The sequence below is a fragment of the Danio rerio genome, chromosome 8 (assembly GCF_052040795.2).
Source record: "Danio rerio strain M-AB ecotype USA chromosome 8, GRCz13ab, whole genome shotgun sequence".
In the NCBI taxonomy this organism is placed as follows: domain Eukaryota; kingdom Metazoa; phylum Chordata; class Actinopteri; order Cypriniformes; family Danionidae; genus Danio; species Danio rerio.
In genome coordinates, this window is record NC_141028.1 from 27,321,979 (window position 1) to 27,349,142 (window position 27,164).

General features: G+C 34.2%; 2 protein-coding genes across 4 annotated transcripts; both read right to left on the reverse strand.

Annotated features, from left to right (window-relative positions):
- Window positions 1-316: 316 nt before the first annotated feature.
- On the reverse strand, window positions 317-20,053 carry eps8l3b (EPS8 signaling adaptor L3b). Of its 2 annotated transcripts, none has more exons than NM_001328079.1 (20): window positions 19,451-19,555; window positions 17,354-17,407; window positions 15,860-15,927; window positions 15,723-15,784; window positions 13,332-13,490; window positions 12,926-13,075; window positions 12,671-12,759; window positions 11,808-11,938; window positions 10,721-10,836; window positions 10,493-10,610; window positions 10,320-10,390; window positions 9,138-9,212; window positions 8,655-8,800; window positions 5,234-5,405; window positions 5,071-5,102; window positions 3,989-4,082; window positions 3,310-3,414; window positions 1,169-1,260; window positions 927-1,059; window positions 317-757 (listed from the first exon to the last, which is right to left on the reverse strand). In NM_001328079.1, exons 2-20 carry the CDS (start codon window positions 17,383-17,385, stop codon window positions 716-718), a joined length of 1,887 nt encoding a protein of 628 aa, NP_001315008.1. In that variant the 5' UTR covers window positions 17,386-17,407; window positions 19,451-19,555; the 3' UTR covers window positions 317-715. The 2 variants fall into 2 exon arrangements, with proteins under 2 accessions (NP_001315008.1, XP_087119060.1); XM_087262934.1 differs by having other exon boundaries at window positions 325-757; window positions 1,169-1,257; window positions 19,451-20,053.
- atp5pb (ATP synthase peripheral stalk-membrane subunit b) lies at window positions 20,003-25,780 on the reverse strand. Of its 2 annotated transcripts, none has more exons than XR_015497019.1 (7): window positions 25,665-25,763; window positions 24,836-24,872; window positions 24,602-24,747; window positions 22,494-22,657; window positions 22,203-22,328; window positions 20,705-22,115; window positions 20,003-20,597 (listed from the first exon to the last, which is right to left on the reverse strand). XR_015497019.1 is itself a non-coding variant. In NM_001005960.1 (7 exon segments), coding segments are annotated over 7 exon segments (759 nt in total). In that variant the 5' UTR covers window positions 25,693-25,780; the 3' UTR covers window positions 20,003-20,116.
- Between the last annotated feature and the right edge of the window lie 1,384 nt (window positions 25,781-27,164).

Below are 27,164 nucleotides of genomic sequence, written 5' to 3' on the forward strand. Positions count from 1 at the left end.
TGAAACAGCAATCTTCTTGCTTTGAGGTGACCGCACTTTCCACTGTGCCACCATTTGTAACATTCACCCCATTTGAAAAAGACAATTAAATATGCTTTGAATGTGAAAAAAAAATTGGTAAATTTGATTTTGTGCTGACAAGTTGAGGCATTCATCTTTGACCTGCTGTGAGTTTAAACACAAATGTATTTCTGCATTGTTAAAACTTGAATATCACCAAATATATTCAACCCCATAATCAAAAGCTTACTTTAAAGACCAGTAAACAAAACATCTGCATGCAGAGCTTAAAAAAAAAGGTCAAGCAAAAAAGTACTAGAGAGCTTATTATTGGCACATTTTTATTAACACACAATTAGCCTACAGTTTCATCAGTGTTTTGCAAATATGGCTTATTTTGCATTTTGGCTGGTACAGTATATTAATTAATCATTCAACAAGTGACCACCACCTTAAAGAGATCAGTGAAATCAGCTTAAATAAAAGAATCGGTTTTGTATGGAATAAATAAATGAATGCAATTCTCAGACATGATTTGCAACAGTAAAAAGGGATGTGGTCTATAATTTAGTAGTGAACAGCCCAGTAGGCATCGGTCCCGGCTTGTTTTCAGATGAATGGAAATTGTGAGGTGTTTACTCAGTAGCGCTTGTTCATTCAGGTTCAGGCAAGTTCAGATTCCTGCTATCAAAAATACAGCAGCGTCCTCGGATTATCAGCGGCCACCATACTGACTGAACTGAGCCTCATTGGCAAGCTGCAAAGGAAATGAAGATAACATTGGCTCTGCCTCAGTCCCGAAATGACCTCCATGTATAAAAACACACGGTGAAAGCACCTGACCACAATCAAAAGTGCTTCATAAATAATGGTATTTGTGCAAGGCGTGAGTTTGTGAAGAACAAACAGCTTATTGTGGGACTTACTGCGACTGTGGATCTGACGCTTTGCAGCTGGAAAAACACTCGTCCTCCTTCTTCTGGACATATCGCTCTGATTTCATCCCGTTTCATTCTCAGCAACATTGCTCCATCAAGTATCCCGAGATTCTGGATCGTCCTGCGCAGATACAAGAAGAACTGAGTGTGCGAACGACTTATTTAAAGTGCATGGTTATTAGTAAAGACTATAGAATAATTTAAAGGTTAAAGTAAAGCATGTTTCTTACGTTTTAGAAAAGCCTTTATACTGTAACCAGGCTTTGACTTCCTCAGGTCTAGATTTCATGTCCAGAGATGGAGGTCCTCTCATATTTTGCTGCTTTAGAAAACAAAGAATTGTATAAAAATCAATGAATTGGCTAAATATACCCAATGGCCACTTTATTAGGTACACTTTCTTATGGCAAATATGTGATTTGTAAGTCATGGAGCCACAACTCTGGGGATTTAAGCATGCACACCAGTGGTTATCAACCATGCAGCTGGAGGACCGCCAGCACTGCAAATATCCATATCTGAAATCACCCCTAAAACCCTCATTCACTATATTGTACATTAGTCCATTAATATAGCCCACTTGAAGGAGTGAATGAAAATGAGTGAGGAATTTCGAGCGTTGGAGTAGATGCCGTTTTATGCTTTGCTTGTTGATAATCCTTTAGACAGAACTTCTTGGTCAGACATTATTTCAGACCCAGCAATTGCTCTATTAGTAATAAAACCAAGTATTTTAATTTCTTTTCTTAAAGTTTTATATACAACGTTAAAATGTCAATAAATATTTTATTTAGAAACTTACACGGATAGAATTCTCCAGTGGATGCCATCTTGAGGTCAGACAGGGAAATTAATACGACACGCAAAGTAAGTGCAATATTGGTATTCTCCAGCTGCTGAGTGGTCATATGGTGTACACTTGTGTTGCAGCTAGAAGGGATAAAGGCCTAGCCGGACTGTTACAACAATTATTTATATTATTTATTGTATTACCTTTTACATTATGTTTTATTAATGCCTACTCCTAGCCCCTACCCCTCACTTTAACAAAATACTAATGTCATAAAAACAACACTGTATTGATTGATTGATGTGCGCATACACAATTATCCGCAGCTGTATTATTTCTAGGCTGTGTTTCACTGCACTTTTAGGCATGCTTTCACATTCTTCCCTTAAGGGAAATCCCTACCACCCTTTTAAACTGTGCTCCATTTAGTCAATTGAATGAGGAAAGCTTTCACGGACATACCCTCAACTCCTTGATTTTGACAGACAGAGAGAGCAAGTCTGCTTTATATGATTGTCCCTACATGTCTCAGACTGCAGTGCACTTAAGACATCACAACAGGGTAGTTCCCAAGTGCTCAAGGGTTTAGTGAAGGCTGCAGGGGTCACCAAACTTGTACCTGGAGGACCGGTGTCCTGTAGAGTTTAGCTCAAACCTTAATTAAACACTCCTGAACAAGCTATTCTAGGTCTTACAATGTATAGTTGAAACCTTCAGGCAGATGTGTTGAAGCAAGTTGGAGCTAAATCTCTTCAGGGACAACAGCCCTCCAAACCAATTTGGTGACCCCTGGTTTAGGGCATTCTATTTACACCCATTAAGCTGTTCCACTAGTACTGGACACTCGTAGGACTTAATCGCAGGACTAAAGTTAGAGAGTGAAGGGTATAAAAATTGTAATGGAATGCAGCCCTAGATTTTACCGTACACTTGTTATTGCGGTGAATTTTGGGATTGATTGTGTGCACTTCAGCATGTCCACCATGGTTTCAGACAGCACTTGAAATGTGCGCTATTTAGGGGGAAAGGGCAGGATTTCAGGTAGAGCTCATGTCTCTTTAACCAAACACAGGCCATTCAGCTCATTAGCAGAGACTTAAATGAGTGTGACAGACAAAGGAAGCATGCAACGTGCAGCGTTGGTGGTCATCCAGGACAGTAGTTGAGAACCACTGATGTAGACAAAGGTTAAGATGATCTGCTGAAGTTCAAAGTGAGCATCAGTATGGAGAAGAAAGTGACTTATATGATTATTTCAAGTATTTCAGAAACTGCTGATAGGAGATTTGTTATGAATTGGCAGAAAACTAATCTGCAGCAGCTGTAGCTTGCTATTAAAATCTCTAAGGAATGTTTCCAGCACATTGTTGAATCAATGCCATGAAGAATTAAGACCACAATATGATCCAACTCAGTACCTACTAAGATAAACCTAGTGAAGTGGCCGGTGAGTATTTACTCAATAAAACAAACACATCCTGTCCAAACTAAAGTGAAAATGAATGAATGAAAGGGTTGTTTAGTATGTGCACAACACTTTGCATGTCTTAATGGAGGAATTTTGTAGGGACTACAACTTACTGGTGGCCTTTCTCCATCAACAGGTTCTAGAACATTCTGAGGCACATAACCCTCCTCGTTACGACTGTTTTTCACTTTCCACCATTGCCCAGACTTGTCGATTACCTGTTTATACAAGCACACGAGTTTAATCTTGTATGACAATGTAGTATTTTTCAGTTTATACATAAAAATATGGAGATATTTACTTTAACATACTAAGAAGTGATTATGCTAAAACATTACATTTCAAATAAAAACTCTTACTGGTAAAGTGGTAAAATCTAATGATTTGAATAATAGTAGTGGCAACGTTTGAAGATTTAAAATTTATTTTAATTAGTATCTTGGTGCAGAACTGTCTACCTTAAATTTATTCTTTTAATATATCATCAAATTATTATTTTTATAAATATGACTAAATAGATTCTTTTTGTAAATAATATCTTATTAAATAGCAAATCCTAGTAAAAGGTATGAGAATTGGTATATTTGGTCCAGGAAAGAAAAAGATCTAACAGGTCACACTTAAATGTATGGAAAACTTTCATAAAAATGTCAGCTCTATTGCACTTTAATATTTGAGAAATTATTTTTATCTGTTCTAGAAACTGTTGTAATAACTACGGTTAACAAATGAGAAAAAAGTCATTTTGCATCCCTAAAGTAAATATAAACAGTTTAAGGGTCAGGCAATTACCTGCACCATGTCACCCTTCATCACACTCAGTTCCTGACTGTTTCTTGCCATAAAGTCATAAATCACCCTCATGAGGAGCGGCAGCTCTGCTAACCTGCATTACATACAACAAAGGTGTTAATACAATTGATCGGAAATATAACTTAAAATCTTTAGTGATCTCATCTGTCCATTAAATACTATTTAAGTGTTCAATGGTTTTATCTTTATGGGTATTTTCAACTCAAGCTGGGTAAAATGTGGACAAACCCAACCCATTGGGTTGAAACAACCCAGTAATGTTTAGAGTATAAAAAACTTGTAATTGTGGTGGATTGGAAAGTTGTACTTAGTAGTATTTCTAATACACTCTTAAAAATAAAAGCATTGGCATAAATTGTTCCATGAAGCATCCATAAAAACTTTGAATTCAACAGAAGGACTTTATTAGCATCAGTGGTTTTATAAAGAAACTCAAACATCCATGAAACCTTTAAGTTCTGCTTGAGGTTTATTACAGGGGAAAAAAGATTTTTAGATTGTGTAAAAGTTTTCCACATTACAGATTTTATTTTCAGAAGCTCTTTAGTGAAAGGTTCTTTGAGGAAACCAATGATGCTTATTCTATGACACTGCTGTGAATTTACCAACTTGGAACCTTTATTTTAAATCAGTGGTTCTCAAACTTTTTTCATCAAGTACCACCTTAGCAAAAAATTGTCTCTCCAAGTACCACCAAAATGAGCAGTATTGAAATACAGTAGCGTAGTAGGCCCAGTAAAGCAGCTACAGCTCTGCACAGTTAAAAAACCTGGCAGATTACCTCAGAAATATAGCCTATATATAATATATGGCATATTATATACATCATTTTTAATAAATTTTGAATTATTTGTAGCATGTACATGAGATATTTCATTCCTCCGTGTACCACTAGAAGGAAGCCCGCGTACCACTTGTGGTACACGTACCACAGTTTGAGAACCACTGTTTTAAATAATGTACTATTGGTTTTATGTACTACAACCTTGAGAAAACAGTAATGCAACAGTAACACAAAAGCCTAAATACAGAATTATAAGAATGAACAGGACATGGCTCACTTCATGGGTGGGGGGTTCCAGGCTCTGTTGTCCTAGAAAAGAGGTGAAACAGCACTTTGTATGAATTTCAATTTATTGCACCTCACCTCATTTTAGATCTACACATCAAACATGACATATTTTTATAATACCCTGATGAAGTTTGCCCTCTGGGAGATTGTACCTGTTCAGGTGGCCTCTGACTGGCGTTTGCGGGTGGAAATCGCTCACTGTTGCTCCGTGACAGCTGTCTGTTTGCTGGAGGAGATTGTGAAGGGCCGGGTGGAAGAGGCTGCCAGCCATCGTAAAACTCAGGGTAATATGGAGGGATTTGATCGCCGTTTGGCCATTTGGATCTGATTGAAAAACATAAATATTTACATAACTAAAGCAAAAGATTTTCAAGTGCTCATCTATAGGGCTTTTTAAACTGTAAATAGATGACACTGTGTCATCCTTAAGGAATCCTGGCTTATCTTTCTTTACATTTGACATTGTTCATATATTATGCAGGGTTAACAATTAATCCTGGGTAGTCATACACTGATGTTTCACAATGTCCAATGTTACACCCAGGGTTAATGTTTTTATTTGCAGTGTCAGTCACTGATTGAATGAATATGCACAAGATATGTTGACATACCCAGTTTAGTATCTTGCATTGCACATCCTTATTCACTCGAAACAATGCTGGGTTTTTATAACATGACATCAGATTGACATTGTCCCCCAAATGAAAATTGTGCTGACATCAATGTCCAATGTTCAACTTAAAATGAACCAAATATCAACGTCTAATAATGTTAGAGCTTGACTGACGTTGTATGGACATTACCAATATGACATCTATCAGATGTTGGATTTTGGTTGCCATACATGACAAATAAATGTCAGTATTTTGGTAACTTTCCAACACAGCCTAAAATCAAAATCAAAATTGACATCAAAATAACGTTATCCTTAGACGATGACTAGACATTGAATTTTGGTCACTTGACGTCACAACCTTCATCTAACCTAATATTAATGTCTTACGACATTGTGTGCCTGCTGGGGTAACTTTAAACAAATTATCCCAACATTGGGTTTGTTTCTATTTGATCCAACCCAGCCATTTTTAAAGTGAACTACCACTGTTTATAGAACAGTGTTTCAAACCGTACAAAGACATTTACTGACTTTCTATTTTCTACACTGTAAAAAAACCTGTTATTGGGCTCTATTTTGACGATCCATGCGCAAAGTGCAAAGCGCAGGGCGCAAACGCATTAAGGGCGTGTCAGAATCCACTTCTGCTAATATAAGGACGGAAAAATCCGCTTTGTGCCATGTTGCATGGTCTAAAAAGGTTGAGCTTATTTTCTTAATGAGTTATAGGTGTGTTTTGAGAATAAACCAATGAGAGTCTCATCTCCCATTCCCTTAAAGAGTCAGTTGTGTCGCGCCATAGCGCATTTGCTATTTACATGACGAACTTTGTGAGTGGAAAAACTGAGCGCTTCATTAGCAAGAAAACAGTTAAACAGAGCATCTACATTCTGAGAATGAGAGATGAGCCTCCTCATTAATTACTTTCACTTTCGCTTTTGTGGATTGGGAAACCTTATACGCACAGACATCTATTAGCCTATAAATAATTAATTTAGTTTGATAAGCGCAAAGATTTGTTTCAAAACAATTTCTAAATTCAGTTCTAATTTCCACTTACATTTAACTTATATTTATATTTTATATCCAAATACACATGCTGTGCCCCATATGGTCTAAAACCTGACAGGTGGGCAAATCTAAGCTTGTTTTTAATAAAACAAATATAAATAGCATTTAATGAATACTACTACTAATAATAATAACATTATACAAAAGCTAATCGTCACAAATAAACTGAAATAAACCCAGAGATGAAGAAGGCATGAAAGTATGGTTTTTATATTTATGTAGGCTAGAAAATAAAATGTTTTGTAATATTTTAATCCTTTATATTTATATCCTATATATATATATATATATATATATATATATATATATATATATATATATATATATATCCTTATTATATTCTATATATATCCTTAATATTTAAATTCTTTTTCATATGTTAAGATAATTGCGTATTGCTCTACATCTTGTGTGCTTTAAGCAGTGTGTAAGCGAGGCGCACAACTAACACGCTCTGCGCTGGACTTTAGACCAGCTTTGTTCTGGTCTATAGAACAGACTATTATAGTTTCTCAAAATAGCAACGCGTCAGCAATGTATCTTAACACACCTCCCTTTTTAGATCGGATTGCCTATGGCGCCTATGGCAAATGCATTTGCTATTTAAACAGTGTGGCGCAAAACGTCAAAACGACTCTTGCGCCAAGCTGAAACTAGCAAAAAACAATTACAAAACGCCTTGTGCCACATTGCGCCGGGTGTTTGATAGGGCCCTTTATGTTGAAAATTCAACTCTACAGTGATTTTTTTTTGGACAGTTTAGTAGTTAGAAATAATACAATATTTAAGAAATAATATACAGAGAAAAAAGTCTGTGAAAATCACAGAAACAGTACTATATAACAATTACCCAGACAATATATCATATTTAAGCTATTAAAAATGTAAATAAAGTTACATTTTCAAACTTTTCAAGGTTAAAGGTTGTTGAATGAAATAATCCCATTATGACATTCAAAAGCATAAATAAACAGGGAAAAATAAAAACATGAATCACAAAATCTTGAAAACTGTTAATGTACAAATATTTTAGTGTACTAAAGTGGTCTCCAAACACTTTTTATTTAATATTCTGTCTTTTTATAAAAAAAAAAAACTTTTTGACTAATACTAATATTACTCATTCATCTATTCTGTCTGCTTTTTATATACTGTATAAAGGATTATCTTCTAAAGCTAATAATGCCATTTTTATTTTCCTTTTCTTTCATTTTATTTGTTGCTTTGATTACTTCTACTGCCCTCATTTATAAAACACTTTGCATAAATGCTTCTGTCAATTGATCAAATATAAACAATGTAAATATATGGGTTCCGACAGTTCATACTCGGTTTTGTTTTTCACCTGGTATTAAAATGTGTTTTTATTAATCTGATCACAAGTGGATGCCACTATATATACAGGTAAAAACAAGAGGCTAAAACGTTTTGACCTTATCCACTTATCCACTGTGCATTTCTCAAGCTACTGTAGTTGAAAACAAAATCTCATGTAGTTCAGTCCATTTTAACAGCCACAAATGATCAACTATTCTCCTCTTACTGACTTATATTAAATTGTTATTTTTATTTGACGTGTCCTGAGAATGCATAGCAAAACGTTTTCAACCTTTGCTGCATTGCATCTAAACACACAAAGTGTTACTGCTATAGCTACTGATCCTTTTTAATCCCTCCTTTCTCACTTTCCTGTAAACTGAAACAAGAGGGATGGGATGTAATCAAATCTGAACCAGTCCCAACACACATTGGAATGCACGTTAATACCAGGTGGAAACAGTTCAATCATAAAACATTCCTTTACATTAAGTAAAACATGGTGTTTGGAACAACAGAACCCTAGTATAAATGGAGTGTAAACAGTTTGTAGTTTTTTAAAAGAAGACCTTGGGATGTTCCACGCATCACCCAAACTGCTCCACAGTTTGTCCTCATTCGGTGTGACCACACGTCCCAGCAGCTGCAGAGCATTTTCTGTGAGCAGTGGACTCAGAACAGAGGGTGGAATGTTGGGAGGATAATGACTCATTATCTGAAGCAGAAAGAATCAGTCAGACATGGAGATTGATACAGGGTGATGTGCTGTACTTTTAATCATTAACATGCCAAAAATATTCAGCAGTAATCATGTGACTAAACTTATCAAAGCAAAGATTTTCTCTGGATATATAAAGTGCATACTTTGACATACACTGCTATGCTTTTGCAAACAGTTAACTGACTAGTCAGGTGTGGTCATGCTGACTCACTATATGTACAACAAGCTTATAAAGTGCAGTCCTAAACTTTGCCCATCCATTGCTATTACATAATGAAATTATTGTAGAAAGTGGTTGCAATGAAAAAAGATGAAACAAACAGTTGCTTACAAAACCAAGGGAGGAGAAGAGACTGTGAACAAAGTCAGGAGCAGGAGGGTTTTTAAGGTGACCATCCAGCTTCCCCTGTTAAGTAGAGATAAGTATGTGTTTTATTAAATATTACAATATGAAACATTTCCTGGAAGTTTGTTATAGTGACATTGGTGAGTTTTTTTTATTTATTTACTTAAAAGCCTTTCAATGAGAGACCAAATTTTGAAATAATAGTAATAAAATTAGTAAAAATCCAAGAAAACTTAATTCTATCGTAGTTTAAAGATATTATGCAATCAAGTTTTAAGAACAACAAATAATAACTTGACTTCTAGTTGATAATTTGGTATCAGAAGTGGAATATATGAAAAGCAAATGTCTCTTTATTTTTTTTACGCTTATATATTATACGCTTATTTTATAAAAATAAAATATGATCATGCCTTGATTATTAATTATTTAAATAGGACAGTATGGTCTAACTTTGCTTAGACTAAAGTGTTGTCATTGAACAGAAATAATGTACAGTATAGAATATAAAGTCATGCTGCAGTGAAAAAAGAATTAATATTATGACTCCCATGAGCTTGGAGGACTGCATCCATACATCTCTGCAATGACTCAAATAACTTATTAATAAATTCATTTGAAATAGCGTTCTTGCAGGACTTCCAGAGTTTATCAAGATTCTTTGAACTCATTTTCAATGCCTCCTCCTTCATCTTAGCCTAGACATGCTCAATAATGTTCATGTCATTGAATGGGCTGGTCAGTCCTGGAGCACCTTGATCTTCTTTGCTTTCAGGAACTTTAACGTGGAGCTGAAGTATGAGAAAGAGCGCTATCCTGCTGAAAAATTTAATCTCTCCTGTGGTTTGTAATGTAATGGGTTGCACAAATGTCTTGATACCTCAGGCTATTGATGTTAATGTATGCCTCCACACTGAATGTAACCCCAAACCATGATTTTTCTTTCACCAAACTTGACTGATTTCTATGAGAATCTTGGGTCTATGTGCGTTCTAAGAGGTGTTCTGCAGTATTTATTATTATTGCGATGCAGTTCAACAGAGGATTCATCCGAAAAATCTACCTTCTGTCACTTTTCCAAATGATCAACTAGAAGTCAAGTTATTATTTGCTGCTCTTATAACTGGGATCAACGACACGATAATTAATTAAATTTCGATTACTTACCAGAATATTGAAGCCATACTTTATTTTCTGCAAACAGGACACATACTCCTCCACAGTGGGAATATTTGCAACTGTTATATTATAAATAATAGTAATTAAAAAAAAAAAAAACACTCATACATCTAAAACATAACTCAAATTAAAATTGCAAGTAACATGTATCAGTTATTCACCGGGCGCTTTGGGAGCATTTTTCTTTTTCTTTTTCTTGCTTCCATCATCTTTTGGCAAAGCCGAACCTACTTTATATGTGAAAGTCTCAATGTCAGCTGCTACATGGTTAAGGATCTCCTGTAAAGAATTATTAGATGGATGAAACAAAGGTGTCATTGAATCAACGTATAAATTGATCTATTAACAGGCCAGGAGGAGCCTGAAGCTTGTGAATAAAAGCAACTGACAATATCTCTGTTGACGTCATTGAATGGAGGGGGAGTTTGCTCTCGCTCAGACTGCACTGGCCTGAAAGGAACTTCATCTCTGGGAAACTGCATTGTAGGTGAAGGCCGTCTGTCATCTGGAAGAAGCAGTTTAATGAATAGGTTAAAGAATCAGTGGATGAACGCTATAATTTAACCCTTCCATATTTCTTACTTTGAAGTTACAGTTGTTAAATGGTACTTTTAGGCCTTTTTTGCATTCATTTTTAATAAGAGGACAGGCAAGAGGGATCAGAACACCTGCTCAGATATTGCCCAGGCATCTATGACTCCGATCTATGATCTTCATTGATCAACACAGACTAAAATCAATGAATATAGTTGGTTTCAGTGATATTTTGATTTGATATTATGGTAGTATATTAATTAACTCTAAATCAAGCAATGTGTTTAAAATAAAATAAATATTATATTTAATTACTTTATTAATGTCTAAATATATAAATGCAAAACCCATACATATGACACATATGACCCTTAAAAATAAGCTCTATATTTTGGCAACTCCCATCAAAGATGCCTTTATAAAATTTTTGTTTACATTGTGAAAGTCTGATTTGTTTTTTCAACTTACAAAAAATGTTTCACACCCTGTTTACACCTGGATTTAACCTGTTCTCTTATCATCAGATCAAAAATAAGCATATCTTAATAACATGTGTAAACAGAGCCTTAGTTTTTTCCAATCATGTCTACAAGTTTTAGTTTTTTATGCAGAAAGTGCCACAAAACTCACCAAGTTTCATTGCATTTTAAGGAAAGATTTATATTTTTGCAGTCCAAAATGACTCAAAGTTAATCCACATATGTAATTTTTGCCATGATATATTCACTTTTAAGTTTGAGAATCTCCTTTAGCTCTAATCAAATTGAATAAAATAAGTATGAAAGTCAATGGTCGCCCATCTGATAATTCACATTCTTCCAAATATCTTCTTGTTTCTGTTTTAGCAGAAGAACGAGACTCAAATTGGACTGGAACAGCACTGAACTCTCTTTAAGACCATCACATTTCAGATCATTTTATAGTAGATGAATGAAATCTGACCATAGTGATCACCATAATCTTCATAGCTGTTGTATTGTGGAGGTGGAAAATCTGGGGGAGGTGGGTTTGACTGTATGGGTCTCTTCACATTACCCGGATAACCCTGACCAATGATGCTTTCCAGATGACTCCTGAAAAACAGGAAATATGCAGAGCACTGATGAAAATGATTCATTAGTACTAACAAAATATTTAACAAAAATCTTTATATGAGTTAAACCTTTAAACCTAAAACTTTTATTTTTCTTCCATTGACCTTTTTTTTAAAAAACATATTATATATATTTCAAATGTTTGAGCCAAATTTCAAAACTGTCATTTGGTGTGACTGTTTATGTTTAAAGTATAATTAAATAAATTACAACTCTTATAAAAAATATTAATAAATACTTCAGGCCTAATTTGACAAGTCTCTAAAGAAAAAGACAATATTTATAATCCATATTTTCTAAAAACATATCAACTTATATTAACACTAACACTATATGCAAATTTTACATCTGGTAATTCCACTGAAAATATTAATAAATATAAGGACCGCATTCAAAATCATGTAAATCAAGATATAATTCATAATTTCATATTAAATAAATAGCACTATATTAAGATAAGTGTTCAAAAATGTAGATAAATGACTGACATACTTTTTGTATATTATTAAGAGATGATTTTCTTAATTTTTGCTATGTCACAGCATAGGACATATTTACTGTACCTTTTAGTTAAAAAAAAAAAAAAAAAAAACAGACTACAGAAATATATATATTTTCTTTCTTCAAAAAGTCAACTACCCAGATATACTTTTGTTTTTTGTAATCATACAGTATATTGAACCACATTGTTTTCCTGAAGCAGAAGCTGACCTGATGTCCATCTGTGGTTCTTTAATCGGTGGACTGGCATCTCCTCCTTGCTGAATAGACTTTTCCAGATCATTGGCCACTTCCTGAGCCTAAACATTAGACAACAGACATGTCTACATATATAAAACTATCCCAGATCCCGAGAGTGGGGGAATGGAATGGATGGAAACTCCCACAATCCAAAAGATATGATACAGACACATTTATAACAGCCAGATACACCACTATCTAGTGTGTCTGAGAGCCGTTCCTTACCCCGGCCTCCTCACACTGGAACAAGAAGGCCTGTGGAAATCGCTGGCTGGGCTCTTGGGCTGAGATTATGAGGAGAGAATCATAAACGCAACTGTCCAGAACAGCTTTGGCCTTCCTAATGCTGTTCAAATGAACAGACTCTAAAACCTCCTGCAACAGAGAAAGAGTTTATTGTTAGTCTACTCTATCAATATGATTTTAAATAAAACATTATAAAAGTACATTTTACAAGCACATACAATTCTTTAAAAAAAAAAAAAAAAAGAAGTCATAATGTGTATTAAAGTGTAATGAATACAGGAGAAATCCCACAATGCATCAGCAGAGGCTAAGTCTAAAGAGAAACACCATGAAAGCAAGCATGCTAAGAATATAAATGTTTTTAAGCATAAAGTTTGTCACTGACCTTGGTCTCAATGTCACACAGTTGCAGGTGGTTGGCCTGGATCTGTATGATCATGTCTTGACCCCAAATTTTTCCTTTACTGTCCAGAATCTTCAGCCTGTTGACACAGTCATCAATGCTGCTGACCTCTCTGCCATCCAGTGCACAGGTGAACAGATGCTGGAGAACAGAGGCAGAAGAAAATTTCCAGTCACTTTTTTCTCGCTTTATATATATATTCTCTCTTCTGTGGAGAGAGGAGAACCTTACAGAAGGAAAACCATCTGTGCAGCAATCCACCAATCAGGCCTGTATGGTAGAGTGGCCAGACGAAAGGCACTCCCCACTTGGAATTTGCCAAAAGGCATCTGAAGGACTCTTAGCCCATAAGAAACAAAATTCTCTGATCTGATGAGACTAAAATTGAACTCTTTGAAGTGAATGTCAGGCTTTACATTTGGAAAAAAACAGGCACAGCTCATCACCAGGCTAATACCATCCCTAAATTGAAGCATGGTGGTGGCAGCATCATGCTGTGGGGATGTTTTTCAGCAGCAGGAACTGGAAGACTATTCAGGATAGAGGGAAAGATGAATGCAGCAATGTACAGAGACATCCTGAATGAAAACCTGCTTCAGAGTACTCTTAACCTTAGACTGGGGCAACGGTTCATCTACCAGCAGGACAATGACTCAAAGCACACCGCCAAAATATCAGTGGAGTGGCTTCACAACAACTTGGTGAATGTCCTTGAGTGGCCCAGCCACAGCCCAGACCTAAATCCTATAGAACATCTCTGGAGAGATTTGAAAATGGCTGTACACCATCACTTCCCACCTAACATGATAGAGCTTGAGAGGTACTGCAAAAAGGAATGGGCAAAATTCCCAAAGACAGGTGTGCCAAGCTTGTGGCATTATATTCAAAAAGACTTGAGACAAATTGCTGACAAAGGTGCATCAACAAAGTATTGAGCAAAGGCTGTAAATACTTATGTACATATGATTTTTTAGGTTTTTTATTTTTAATAAATTTGCAACAATTTCAACTAATCCCTTTTCACATTGTCATTATGGGGTATTGTGTGTAGAATTTTGAGGAAATAAATGAATTTAATCCATTGTGGAATAAGGCTGCAACAAAGAAATGTGGAAAAAGTGAAGCGTTATGAACACTTTTATGATTAATTTTGTGTTATGATGCTTTGTTTCTGTTTTTAGGTGTGATTTTTTTTTTTACATTCTGCCTTTTTAACATGGCCATTGTTGGCAAATTCTGCACATTTTACAGTCATGTTGATTGATGTGCATTGCCCCTTTAAACAAATAAACTAAAAATTAAGAGTTCACACTTAGCTAATGTTTGATAATAATTGCAATTAGCTAGAAGAGAGCTCAGAGATCCTTAAAACTGGGCCTCCCACCTGGTTAGTTAGTATAGAAGGGGGTCTGAGCTCAGGTGGGTCTCGAAGCTTCCCTAGTATAGAAGGGAAATAGGGTGACATGGGGTGAATTCTTTAAAAACGAAGATGAGAGAAGTAAGAAAACGGGCCATTTCTGTAAGCTTAAATTCAATCGATTGGTCTATCACTGGTCAGTTATAGCATGTGATCCTCTTAAAATTAGTTCATAAAACTTCACCTAATGAATCATGCTAAGGTGTTTATCCACTACTAAATGAGATTGCTGTGGTTATCATGCGAAGGGTTTTGTGAATTTCACACTTATGTCATTAAATAGTCCAGCTAAGTTTCTGTGAATTATAATATGACAGATAAGGCTTGGTTGTCAGTTCTTCCCTATAACATATGGGTGTTGATTTTGCCTTAACAGGTTATGATTATGAGTTTGTTACATATGTTATCAAAACATTACATATGTAATAACATATACATATTATATTAGATGTTACATTACATTACATTACATTACAAATAACATCTAAACAAAATTGTCACAAATTATCTAAACTTTTTGCCAAAGAGATTTTTTTTATTATTATTAAACCTCTTGTGAATTTTTTACTCTTTTTCACATTTTTCCCAAGTCATTTTAAACGCCACAATGTTTAAATATATTTTTCCACAGTATTTTCTGTTATATTTTTCTTCTAAAGTGTATGTAAAAAAGTAAATGTATAGCAATAAATAAATTGCTATTGTCAATATAGTTATAGCCACCTTCAGATTTTGGCTTCTGAACAAACTACTGTTGGCCACTGACTTGCCCAATTAACCTAATTAAACTAGGTACACCTTCAAATTGCATTTCAATATACTGATAAATAAAATATTAGTAAAATATTATGAACTGTCAACATGGCAAATACAAAAGAAATGAGATATTAGAAAGTAGTTATTTTATGTATAATTACATATAAATATGTTATGTTAAAATTAAATAACATTTTTACCTCCACTCTGTACTGAAAGCTGTCTTGTCTGCTCATCGATTCTGCATACTCCTTCCTTTGCACTAAAGCATCAAAGTCAAGTTAAAATCATGGTATTTTATTTTTTTAGGATATGTTTTTAATGGGTTTGTACTTACTGTAGATGGATTTAGCACTGGGACGAGACATGCCAGAGCCCTGAGATGATGGCTCAGGTGAGAAGCCTCTATAATATACCAATCACAACACAATATGTCTTTGTTTCAATTTTAAAGATGTTGAGTCAAGAGGTAGGAGAGTAACATTAATTTTGGGTGAAACACATAAGCAAACACACAAGATCAATAAGTGAGGGACAAAATACCATGATTAACTAAATGCAATAAAGTGAGTTTATTTACCAAGATAGTCATAATAAGTGCAAAATATGTATGTAGAAAGAACAATAAATATTTACAAGAATATATGCAAAATTACAGACAATTAATGGGACACAAAATGTTTGAACAAATAAAACCATTCAGAAATACAGCAGATTAAGTTCTGTATGTGATGCTAAGCTGACTGCTAGTCCTGTGTTCAACAGTAGTGGTTTGACAACACTGATCTTTCAGAAAATGGTGAGAAGCATTTAGTCACCAAATAAAAGAAAACAATCTATTCTACTGGCCCAACCTCGACCCTATGCCCAGTTCACTCTAAATTTAAGTATTCTTACAGCTTACAGTTAAAGATATAGTTTACCCAAAACTGAAAACTATGTCAGAAATTACTCCTCCTTTTTAAACCTTTTTGAGTTTCTATCTTCTGTTGAACACAAAAGAAGAAAGTTTGAAGAAAGTTGGAAACTTATAAACACTGGCTTCCATGGTATTTGTTTTTCTTACCATGGAAGTCAATGGTTTTCAGCTTTCTTCAAAATATCTTCCTTTGTGTTCAACAGAAGAAAGAAACTCATAAAGAGTTGAGGTTTTTATAGTAAACTTAGTGCTACAACATTCAGTAAACAGCCAAAAAGACTCCCAATGCTGTAATGCAAGTGAAAATAAACAAAACTCCATATCTAGATTGAATTCCGTTGCAAGAGTTCTAGGGAATCCTCTTTTGTGCAAGCTGACAAATCGTTCTAAAATTGAAATACAGCGGATTATTAGTTTCATGGTTTAATGCAAAATATTAAAGCTTTAAAGCACCTCAAAAATAAATAAATAAAAAATAATTTTTATATATATATATATATATATATATATATATATATATATATATATATATACAGTATATATATACAGTATATATATATATATATATATATATATATATATATATATATATATATATATATATATATACATATATATATATAAAAACTCATAGGTGTTTACTTAATATTATGTGACAAGTATTATGAGAAATGTTTTGTTTTCCTCAGAATTAAAACTTATTTCTCAATAATTGTGATTTGTATTAAACTTTAAAAGTGCATCAATCAGGTAATATTGTTTGCTTGGCTGTTATGACAACTGCTACTCGAGAGATATAGATGGCAGGGCATGACGTATTACACTGAACCACCCTTAAACAGGTTTCAAGTCCAAATTCCACTGGCACATGCAGGAAAAGATAACACTGACAGAGGTGAGTAGGACATGTACCTTGGCTGGAAAACAGGGTTACCCCCATACATTCTTCAACGTGATGTCTAACACCTGTAAACACAATATTATCCGTCATAAAACCATTCAGAAATACAGCAGATTAAGTTCTGTATGTGATGCTAAGCTGACTGCTAGTCCTGTGTTCAACAGTAGTGGTTTGACAACACTGATCTTTCAGAAAATGGTGAGAAGCATTTAGTCACCAAATGTGAGAAAAGCACAAGTATTACAAAATTCTAAAAACAGAAAAACCAGAACAAGTTATTGTTTTTAAAGTTTTAGTCTACCCAAAATCTGAAAAATTTTTCATCAAAATTATTTCTTCTGTTAAAAACAAAATGTTAAAAGAATGTTGGAAACTGGTAGCCATCAACTTATATAGCATTTCTTTTACAGAATTTTCAAATAATGAAATTTAAATACCAGTTTTCTGTAATAAAAAAGGATGATAAATGTTTATGACTGTGTTTATTATGTACAGTGAGCATAAATTAAAATTGTCGCAAATTATATAATATTTTGAGTCAGACAGTTAAAGACAAAATGAAAAATTTTCTGTTATATTTTCTTTCATAAGTATGTATAAAGTGAATGTATAGCAATAAATAAATTGCTATGGTCAGTAGTTAGCCCCTTTATTTATTTTTTTTTTAATTGGCTACAGAGCAAACCACTGTTGTCCAATGACTTGCCTAATTAACTTAATTTAACTAGTCAAGCCTTCAAAATTGCACTTCAATATACTGATATATATATATATATATATATATACATATATAGTAAAATACTAGTAAAATATAATGAATTGTCAACATGGCAAATATATATAAAATTAAAACATAGTATGTTTAAAATGTAATAAAAAAGATACTAAATGTCTGGGACATTAGTTAGGATTAGGGATTAGTAAATGTGGGAAATGTTTAATTTTTTGGTTGAACTGTCCCTTAAAGAAAATATACACAAATGTTTTAAACCAATCAATAATTGACAATTTTGTAAAAAAAAAATAAATAAAAAAAAATGCAGATTCATGTGGAATGATTTTAGGAGTATCAGAACTAAAAACATAATAAATAATATTTAAAAAATATACATTTTTAACTTAAGCGTATACAATGCAAATCCAATTAGATCCATTTATCTGTTAAACAAAGCAAATCTCTCATTTAATATCTCTACTAAAAGACAGAGCATATTACTTTACAAACTGTATTGTAAAAAAATCATATGAACATTTTAATATTACTATAGTTATATTACAACAATATTGGTGATATTACTAAAAAAATGAATAAATATAAAACTTACACAAGTAAATACAAAGACCCGACAATGGGCTACAGATCTGCGGATTCCTGCACACGCTTATTCCGAGTGGGTCTAGTTATGATTTATAGGTCTTACAATTCCATTACAGAAAAGTTGTGAATATTTTGTAAATGTACAAAAGCTTGAAATAATTAAAATTTAAGTGTAAAACAAATCTTTTGTTGAGCCAAGGCTGTGTTCAGCTGATTTTTATTTGATTTACCAAATGAAATAATATTGAACTCTTTAGCTAATTTGTGAGATACTAAAAAGAAGCTTTGGTCATACAAACTTTAAAATTAAAAATAATGTTTAATGATAGTGTTATTTTGACCTGTAGTTCAAAATAGTCTCTCAAACAAAGTCATAACTGAGTGAAGCCATTAAACTGTGACAAAATCACAGCACAATCACGCTGGAGCAGTTATCATATAAACAACATTTATTGAAGAAAGACTCTTATGTACTCAAAAACAGACAAGTGTCCAGTAATGAATTAAGTAAACCGCAAAAAAAGTGCTGACAACATAACGCTGGATCTTTCTTTAACAAGTTTGTGCTTGTGGCTTTACAGGAAAACATCATAAGTCATACACTATAGAATGAACTACGAAAATGAGAGAACACATACATTACCACTAGTTTAAAATAACACAATTAAATAATTCTCAATCTGTATGTGAGCCTGTATACAGCCACTACACTCATTGATTATAAATATATATATAAAAAAAAGATACCACTAAAACAGACCTTGTAATTAACACAATTATTTCACATTACCTTCGAGAAAATCCTAATGTTTTAACTGCAAATCCTCAAATGTAGGTTGAGCTTCCTCCAGATTTGACATATCCTTAAGTCCGTGAAGTGCACTAAAGCAAATATTCTGGACTTCCTGCTTGGGAAAAACAGGGGTCAAAGTCTAGTTCCTGAATTATTGTAAAAGGTAAGAGCAGGTTTTCCATTTATATTCTTGAGTTCAAAGGTATGGTCATTATTAGACAGCTCTGACGTCTACAACAAAGTGGCATGCTATGATCCAAAATGCATTTCAACACTTACATCATATCGAAAGCTTGTTGCTGTAGTAGATAAAAATCATAAACCAAACAGGATGGATTTTAAAAGAAAAAGGTTGGCATGTACTGAATGTGAAGCGTCACAAATGCCACACAGTTTGACGCTTTGCTATCTAAAAGACCTGAAATGACACATTTTGGGGCTTAATTTGTTTAGTCATTAAACTCATCTAAATGACACCTCTTAGCTACATAAAACTGCAAGACAGAGAGCTGGACATCTTCAAAATGTTAAAGACAAACAGGAAGCACATTTAGTGAATAACCAAATCTTTTATTTATTACGGGTATGTACATTTTTGACGACACTGCCAGTCTGGCGTGTTGACGAGGAAAAGGTTCATTTAGGATGAAAACTGACACAGATTTACACTGTAGCTCTAGCCTGAGTGCTCTTGGCCAGGACCTTCAGATCTGAAATGCACTTGGCGATGCTCTCCTTCTCCTGAAAGAAAAAAACAACAAATGAAAAATGAGATTAGACCAAGAAAGCAACAAGTGTTAGAGAATAAATGTTTGTAGTTATTAAAGATGATCTAATAGGGCACTTTTATTAACAGTGTACCTATTATAATTTTAATGTATTGAATAAGAAACAACTTTTTGCGCCAATTTAGCCAAATCATTTGATCAACTTCACAACATAAACTTTCGAAGACAGTTGTGTATTCAGAGTTTGGAAGTGATATTGGTCAGTTGCTAGTAGTTCTAGATTTTCTGTCCACATTTTTTCAACTACACTCTTAACCAGCTGAAATGTTGAAGAACAAAGACTCCATCTAGAGGCCAAACTAAAATCGTACTTCTAGTAGATATCAACTCCCACTTGCGATAGTATCTGGATGCAGCTTTTATGATGCAAGCTGAGATTGCATCGCTAAGAGATATTTTACAAATTTACAAACAAATGAAAAAGTCATGTTTCCCATAAAATATATCAAAATTAGTTTAAAACCAAACCAATATCAATTTAAAAGGAGGTCATTTTGCTTTGGTTTTGAATAAACTTGTTTAGCTTCTCAGCCTTAATTTCTTTTAATTTATTACCTCAGTAAAAAGATTTTTTTTAAATGTTACAACATTCAGAACAAGAAAAATTATGAAATAAGTATAAAACAAAAATTATAAATGGTTGGGCATGGGACGACAACCTGTTTAAAGGTATAGCGCGGTTTAGAAAAAGGGTTTGAAACCGCCAAAGTTTTTAGTTATATCATTCATAAGATATATGTAAGTTTTTCAGTTTTTTTTTTTACATGTTCTACACAACTATTTTATTTAGTTATTTAGGTCAACAGTATTTTCAGCAGAAAATAAACTTTTACATCAAAAGCTACCGGTCCAAAATATTTAAATATTTCCTAAAATAAAAAAAGTTTTTTTTTTTTACCCAGACATTTAAAAAGAACTTATTTAGGAGCAGAAACCCGTGAAACAGTGATATTTTTACCCAAGATTATCATACTGTCACAACCTTATACCGGCCCATGCCTACAAATGGCATGCAATTAAAAAAAATGTCAAGCCTTGATTTATTTATAATAAAACTGTGTGTGTGTGAAATGTGTTGTGAATTGACTCTTTTACTGAGGTAAAAAGACGGGTGCACAACTTTTTTGTTTGGTCTGGTTCTCAAAGTAGAACCTGTAAATATTAATAGGTAATTGTACTGTTTGTTTGTTCATTAATTCATGTAAATTACTTAATCTTTTATGTCTATTGTCAATCTTTGAAATCCAAACATGAACTTTTGAATGCAGTTTTAGTGTGATTTGCATATACTGGCGCATTTCATATTTCTACAAATGAGGTATGTATTCGACTCTATTGCCTGGGTTGGTCCAGAGTTTGACTGACACTTTTCACCCTGCCTATGCTGGACTGTGTTCACAGTGGTTTAACTTCTGAACCCCAGTTCACTTAAATCAATCTACTGGCTGATGTATGTACAACATTGAACCTTGTTTTCAGCATGGTAACACTTAGTGCACGAGCCTATTTATTATGATCGTTATGGAAAGGTTCAAACTAAAAAGAAGAGAGACCTTCCCTCCTAAAGTTGTGCAAAAACAAGACCTCTCTAACACCAAATTTGGTCCAACTTTATATTTTAATCCCACATGTGCTCCAGGTATGTGCTCCCCTGACTATAAATACAACAAAGTGACAGCAAGTATTTCTTGTACCTGCTGTGGTGTGATGCTCTTGACCACACTCTGCTCCACCCAGTTCACCATGTGCTCCTGCTCCATGCGGCGGTGCAGGTTCTGAAGCTCCACCTGATAGTCCAGCCTCTTCTTCACCTCATTGGTCACCATGTGCAGACGCTCTCTGTAGTTGATCTCCAGCAGCATAGCCACGTTATTCTGATGGAAGATTGGATGAAAGACATCAGAAAACTACACCTAGCACCATTCTAGGTGCAAATAGTTCTACATGAAAATGCTTCTCACCCTCTTGGCATCGAAGAGCATGCTTCTTCCTTCTACTCTCCACTGCTCCTTCTTCTCGTTTTCAATGCCCTGAGCATAACTAGCCATAGACTGATCCTTCACCTCCTGAGCCTTTGCTATTTTATCCTGAAAAGGAAGAGAGTTTTAAGTTAAAGTCCCCAAATACATCCCTCAAATAGTCTGTAAGTTAACTGTGCAGAGTGACACATTTTTCAGAGTGCATGTGTCTCTGTGTCATTCAATATAATTAAAGTTAAGTAACTGTTTGGTAAAACGCAAAATGTTACAAACCGCATTAAGTTTGTCAGCGAAGGCAGCTACACTGGGCCCAAACTTCTTGACGGCGTAAATGATGACTGCACCAATGGATGCACCAGCAATGGTCTCGTGATTGATTACATAGATTTCCTTAGACAGCAGGTAGAGGAGCAGGCCAGTGCCAAGCATATAAGGCCCTGAAATCAGAAGACAACGCAACTGTTACAATCACACCATACACAATAATCTCCTTGTAAAAAATCTTCAGAGGGTAGAGCTGCAAACTGGTTGTTGCTAGAAGGGATACAGATGCAGCTGAAAGTTAACAAGAACCATTTATATTATTTATGAAAGTTTTATTTTTTTAAAATCAACTCCTAACGCAACGTTTCTTCCGTGTGCTCCAGTTTCCCCCAAAGACATGTGGTATAGGTAAATCGGGTAAGATAAAATTGTCTGTAGTGTGTGTGTGAATGAGTGTGTATGGATGTTTCCCAGTGCTGGGTTGCAGCTGGAAGGGCATTCGCTGCGTAAAAACATGTGCTGGATAAGTTGGGAGTTCATTCCGCTGTGGCGACCCCAGATTAATAAAGGGACTAAGCCTAAAAGAAAATAAATAAATGAATGAATGAATGATACACAAAATTAAGAGAGATTTAAGGCCTACTCTCAATATGCTATCCGAAACGTGCCCAGGCCCGTTTCCCGGAACGTTTGAAAAGTGTGAGTGTGCTGAATCATTCTCACTGTTTAATGAACGCAAACTGTCGTAGTTTATTAAAGAAGCAAACCCCTCACTGTACCACAGCTGCGCCTTCAGCAAACTTCCTAATTCCTGCAGCACATAAACTTTTCGACTGTTTATGAGCGTCAAAAGTGGCGGATCCGTTCGGCGAAATATGACTGTGTGTCAACGCATCCCAAATAGTTAAATATTGGGGATATAGGGGATATATAACGCATCCCCTTAGTTAAATATTGAGCGTTTCGTGTTTTAGAGTAAAGAGTAGGAGTGTGTTATTTTGCACAGAAACATTATATTTTCGTCTTTGAGAAGCTCAGTTCACATTTCTAAAAGTGTTCTGAGATTGGGACACTTATTTGGTGTCATCAGTGTTGTCAAATTCGCAGTTTTCCCAAAAAATTGGGCTAATTTTGATCTGTGTCAGCAGGTCATTCGTTTATTCTGCATGTTAAAGTTTTGATATAATCCATACAGATATAAAACCTTGTTTAAAGGGTTAACTAGGTTTTCAAGAGTTCACACTTAGATATTGCGTGACAGCTGTTAGCAGGTTTGGCATGCTGTCCCGGGAGAGAACCCTGAGCTCGGAGATAGTTGAGCCCAGGGCTCCCACCAGGTCCATAGAGCATGTGAGGGGAGTACGAGATCAGGTGGTTCTTGAGAGCTCCCCTTTTTGTAAAGGAGGAAAGGAGGATAAAGGGGGTGGATGGGGGGTTTCTTCGGAAAACGAAGATAAGGGAGTAATATCTAGCTAGGCTACTTATAGTAAGTTAGTATAGATCTGATTGGCTAATTAATGAGTGTAGATAGGCGGCCAGCTGCAGTCAATTATATCAAGTGCTCCTCTCGAAATTAGTTTAAAAACTTCCCTTATTCTGGGATAAAAACTAGGATAGATTACATAATTAAATGTACAGCATTGCATTATAAATATAATTAATTCTTAACGCAATAATATTTCTCTAAAGATACAGGCCCTATTTTAATCTCTCAATGGAAAACATGAATCATCATTGATATTATTATTGCAATACATACCAGAAAATATTGTGATAGTTTTATGCCTATTCCTATTAAATAATCAACAATAAATAATAGTATAATAAAATAGTACAATAGTAAAATTGCATTACACTTTGTGGCACTTTTTAATGTAAAATGCAAATGTGTGATTTGCACAATGTTTAATTTCTGCAGATATAAATCATTCTTTCATTCAACTAAGAGACCATGCTGATCTTCTTTTATTTTATATTTCTCCACATATCAGAGTTTACAGAACTTCAAGGTTAGCATGCTGCAATTTTCACATGAGCTTTTGTTTCCTGCTTTAATGACTTAAAATTGTAGTGCGACTGGCCCTTAAGAAAGGAAAAAATAAAGCTGATAAACCCACCTGTCACACCAGTCTTGGGGTACAACATTGTGAAAATCTCCTCAGGGAAGATGCCATGACGGACCTTTCCTCCCTTCTCTGGTAGAGGGGGTACTGGTGCAAGACTCTGGGATGACTGATGAAAGGAGCGAGGGGCCTGGACCAGGCTGTAGAGAAAGCAAACACATGGTCAACAGATTTTACTCAGTGTCACTTTCTCCGAGTATTGACCACATGAATAAAAGATATGCATACCAAGCACCAAAAGACCCGCTGTTTTTCAGGGAATGGCCTGCAAGAAATAATCAAGAAACATATCAGTGCTTTTGTAAATGTTAATAAACATGTCACAATCATTTGAATCAAAATGACAGAAAGAGCCTAGTAATCTCGTTTATTAGATAAAACTATGTAAACGTTATCAGAAGAATCAATGATTTGGCTGAAGTGAATGGAATCCTTGTGAATGCATGAATAAACTATAACTGTTACATTTGAAACAGTATGTCTACATGTCATTAACTAAATAATAACATACAATATTTATCATAATTTTACTTTATTTTTTTATATCGACTTTGTTGCATAAAGAAAACTTAATGAAATAAACGTCCTTGCATACAAATTGGTAAGTTGTCACTCTCATCGAGTTATAAGATAATGCAAATATAGTTCAATCTCATACACAATTTGCATTGATAAAATATGTTTAAAACATATCCCAACACGTGACCATCAACATTATTCCACACATTCCGCAAACTGAATTTGCAGTTATTAGCTGAAAGCTAATGCTACAACTGAATACAAGGGCACTCTGAAAACTCAACAACTTCATAATCTTTCTCATTCATAAATGAGTGCCTGAGCATAAAATCAACATCTCATTGATTCATTACGTTATTACGAAGCGAATATAGATTCAAAGGAGTAAAATTGTTTCTCTATGCATTCATGTGCGGCCGTTCACAGCGTGCGGCCTTCAGTTTTACCCTTCAACTTCACATTCGTCCTTAAAACCTTCTAGTTAATACGCACAATCAGTTAAACTGTTAGAATAGTTTTCATTTGATAAACTACTCACCTGAGACGAGCACCAGCCTCGACAACATGTTTTACGGTTAAATGTCAAGATCCCCGGCTGAAACGTCTCTGCACCGGGCTCTCTGTGCCCTTCTAGACCAAGGATGAGAAACTCTCAGCGCTTCTATCGCGAGATGTTTTGGAACCAGCGTCTGCCACATCCGGGAGACTCTTAAGTCCACAGCGCCTAATAATTAAAAATAAAAGCGTCGACACTTGCAAGTCGTTGCCATTAATATTTGGACCTTTATGTGATGATAGACAATGCCTGAACGCATTAATGATAAAGTCGTCAAGAGAAGCATTGTTTATCGATGTGTAAGAGTCCATCAGTGGAGTAACGTAACTTACGTAGTTAACGTAAACCCTGACAGCAGATGGCAACACTTTAGCATAATAAAGCATCTAGTATTTATTTTCGTATTTCTAGTACTTATTTTTTAGGGTATCTAGTATCTAATACTAGTATATTGTCCATTAAGTACTAGATACTAATGCTTATTTGTTAGGTAGTACCTAATCTTTAGATACTACTACTTTTTAAAACATAGTGCTTACTGATAAAACACTAGTTATTTTTATTAGAAACTAGTACTCATTCATTAGATATTAGTATATATTAAATATAATCTAGTACTTATGTTTTAGATAATAGTATCTAGCCTATTTAATAGTTACTATTACTTATTCATTAGATACAAGTATTTATTAAATAGATACTAGTTCTTATTTATTATACTATTACTTATTTTAATAATGACTAGTAATTATTCTGTTGTTACTTGTAACAAATAAAAAAATTCCATTAATTTCTACAGAATTTGCCATTGAGATGTTAACTATTCAGTTTTGACTAGTATGTAATCAAGATGGAACTATTTATATACTAGTACTTAACCATTAGGTACTAGTACCTAATTAATAGATACTAGTACTTGTGTATTAGATAGTAGCAAAGACCTACTTATTCATTAGTACTAATATCTATTTAATAAATATAGTGTGTATTAATCAGATATGAGTACTTATTAAATCGATAGTATGGGCTATAGATTAAATGTCAAAACGGCTTGCCTTATAGGCAATGTATTTTGGTGCATTAACAAAACAGATTTACTAAATAGATATATTTATTCAAATGAAATTTTAGTCACCGAACATATTGAAAAATTGAAAAATACAATTAAATTCAAGTAAAATATTGCAAAAAACAAAACAACAACTACAAACTCTTAAATTTCAACAAAATCTTTCCATTTTTTGCTTATTTAGATTTTTTCCTCTTTTTAAATTTTGTAATTAATATATTTCTATAACATATAAATTTGAGTGTACTAGTGTTTGGACTGTTATCGTAAATTATTTTGTTAGATAAGCTCCAGATTTGGCTGGTTTCGTAGATAGGCTACATTTGGCATGTTCACTAAATTAATCATTAGATTATTTACTATGGTACCGATACAAAAAATAAAACAAGAACAATCAAAGGGTTATCTGATCT

Bases quoted from the DNA above. Each gene is read 5' to 3' on its own strand.
- eps8l3b (NM_001328079.1), bottom strand. From the start codon at position 17,385: ATGTATGGGGGTAACCCTGTTTTCCAGCCAAG. The intron at 13,076-13,331 runs GTCAGTGACAAA...TCTCTGTTGCAG, and splicing joins TGTGTGACATTGAGACCAAG to GAGGTTTTAGAGTCTGTTCA. The intron at 10,611-10,720 runs GTCAGTTGCTTT...AATTCTTTACAG, and splicing joins ATGACGTCAACAGAGATATT to GAGATCCTTAACCATGTAGC.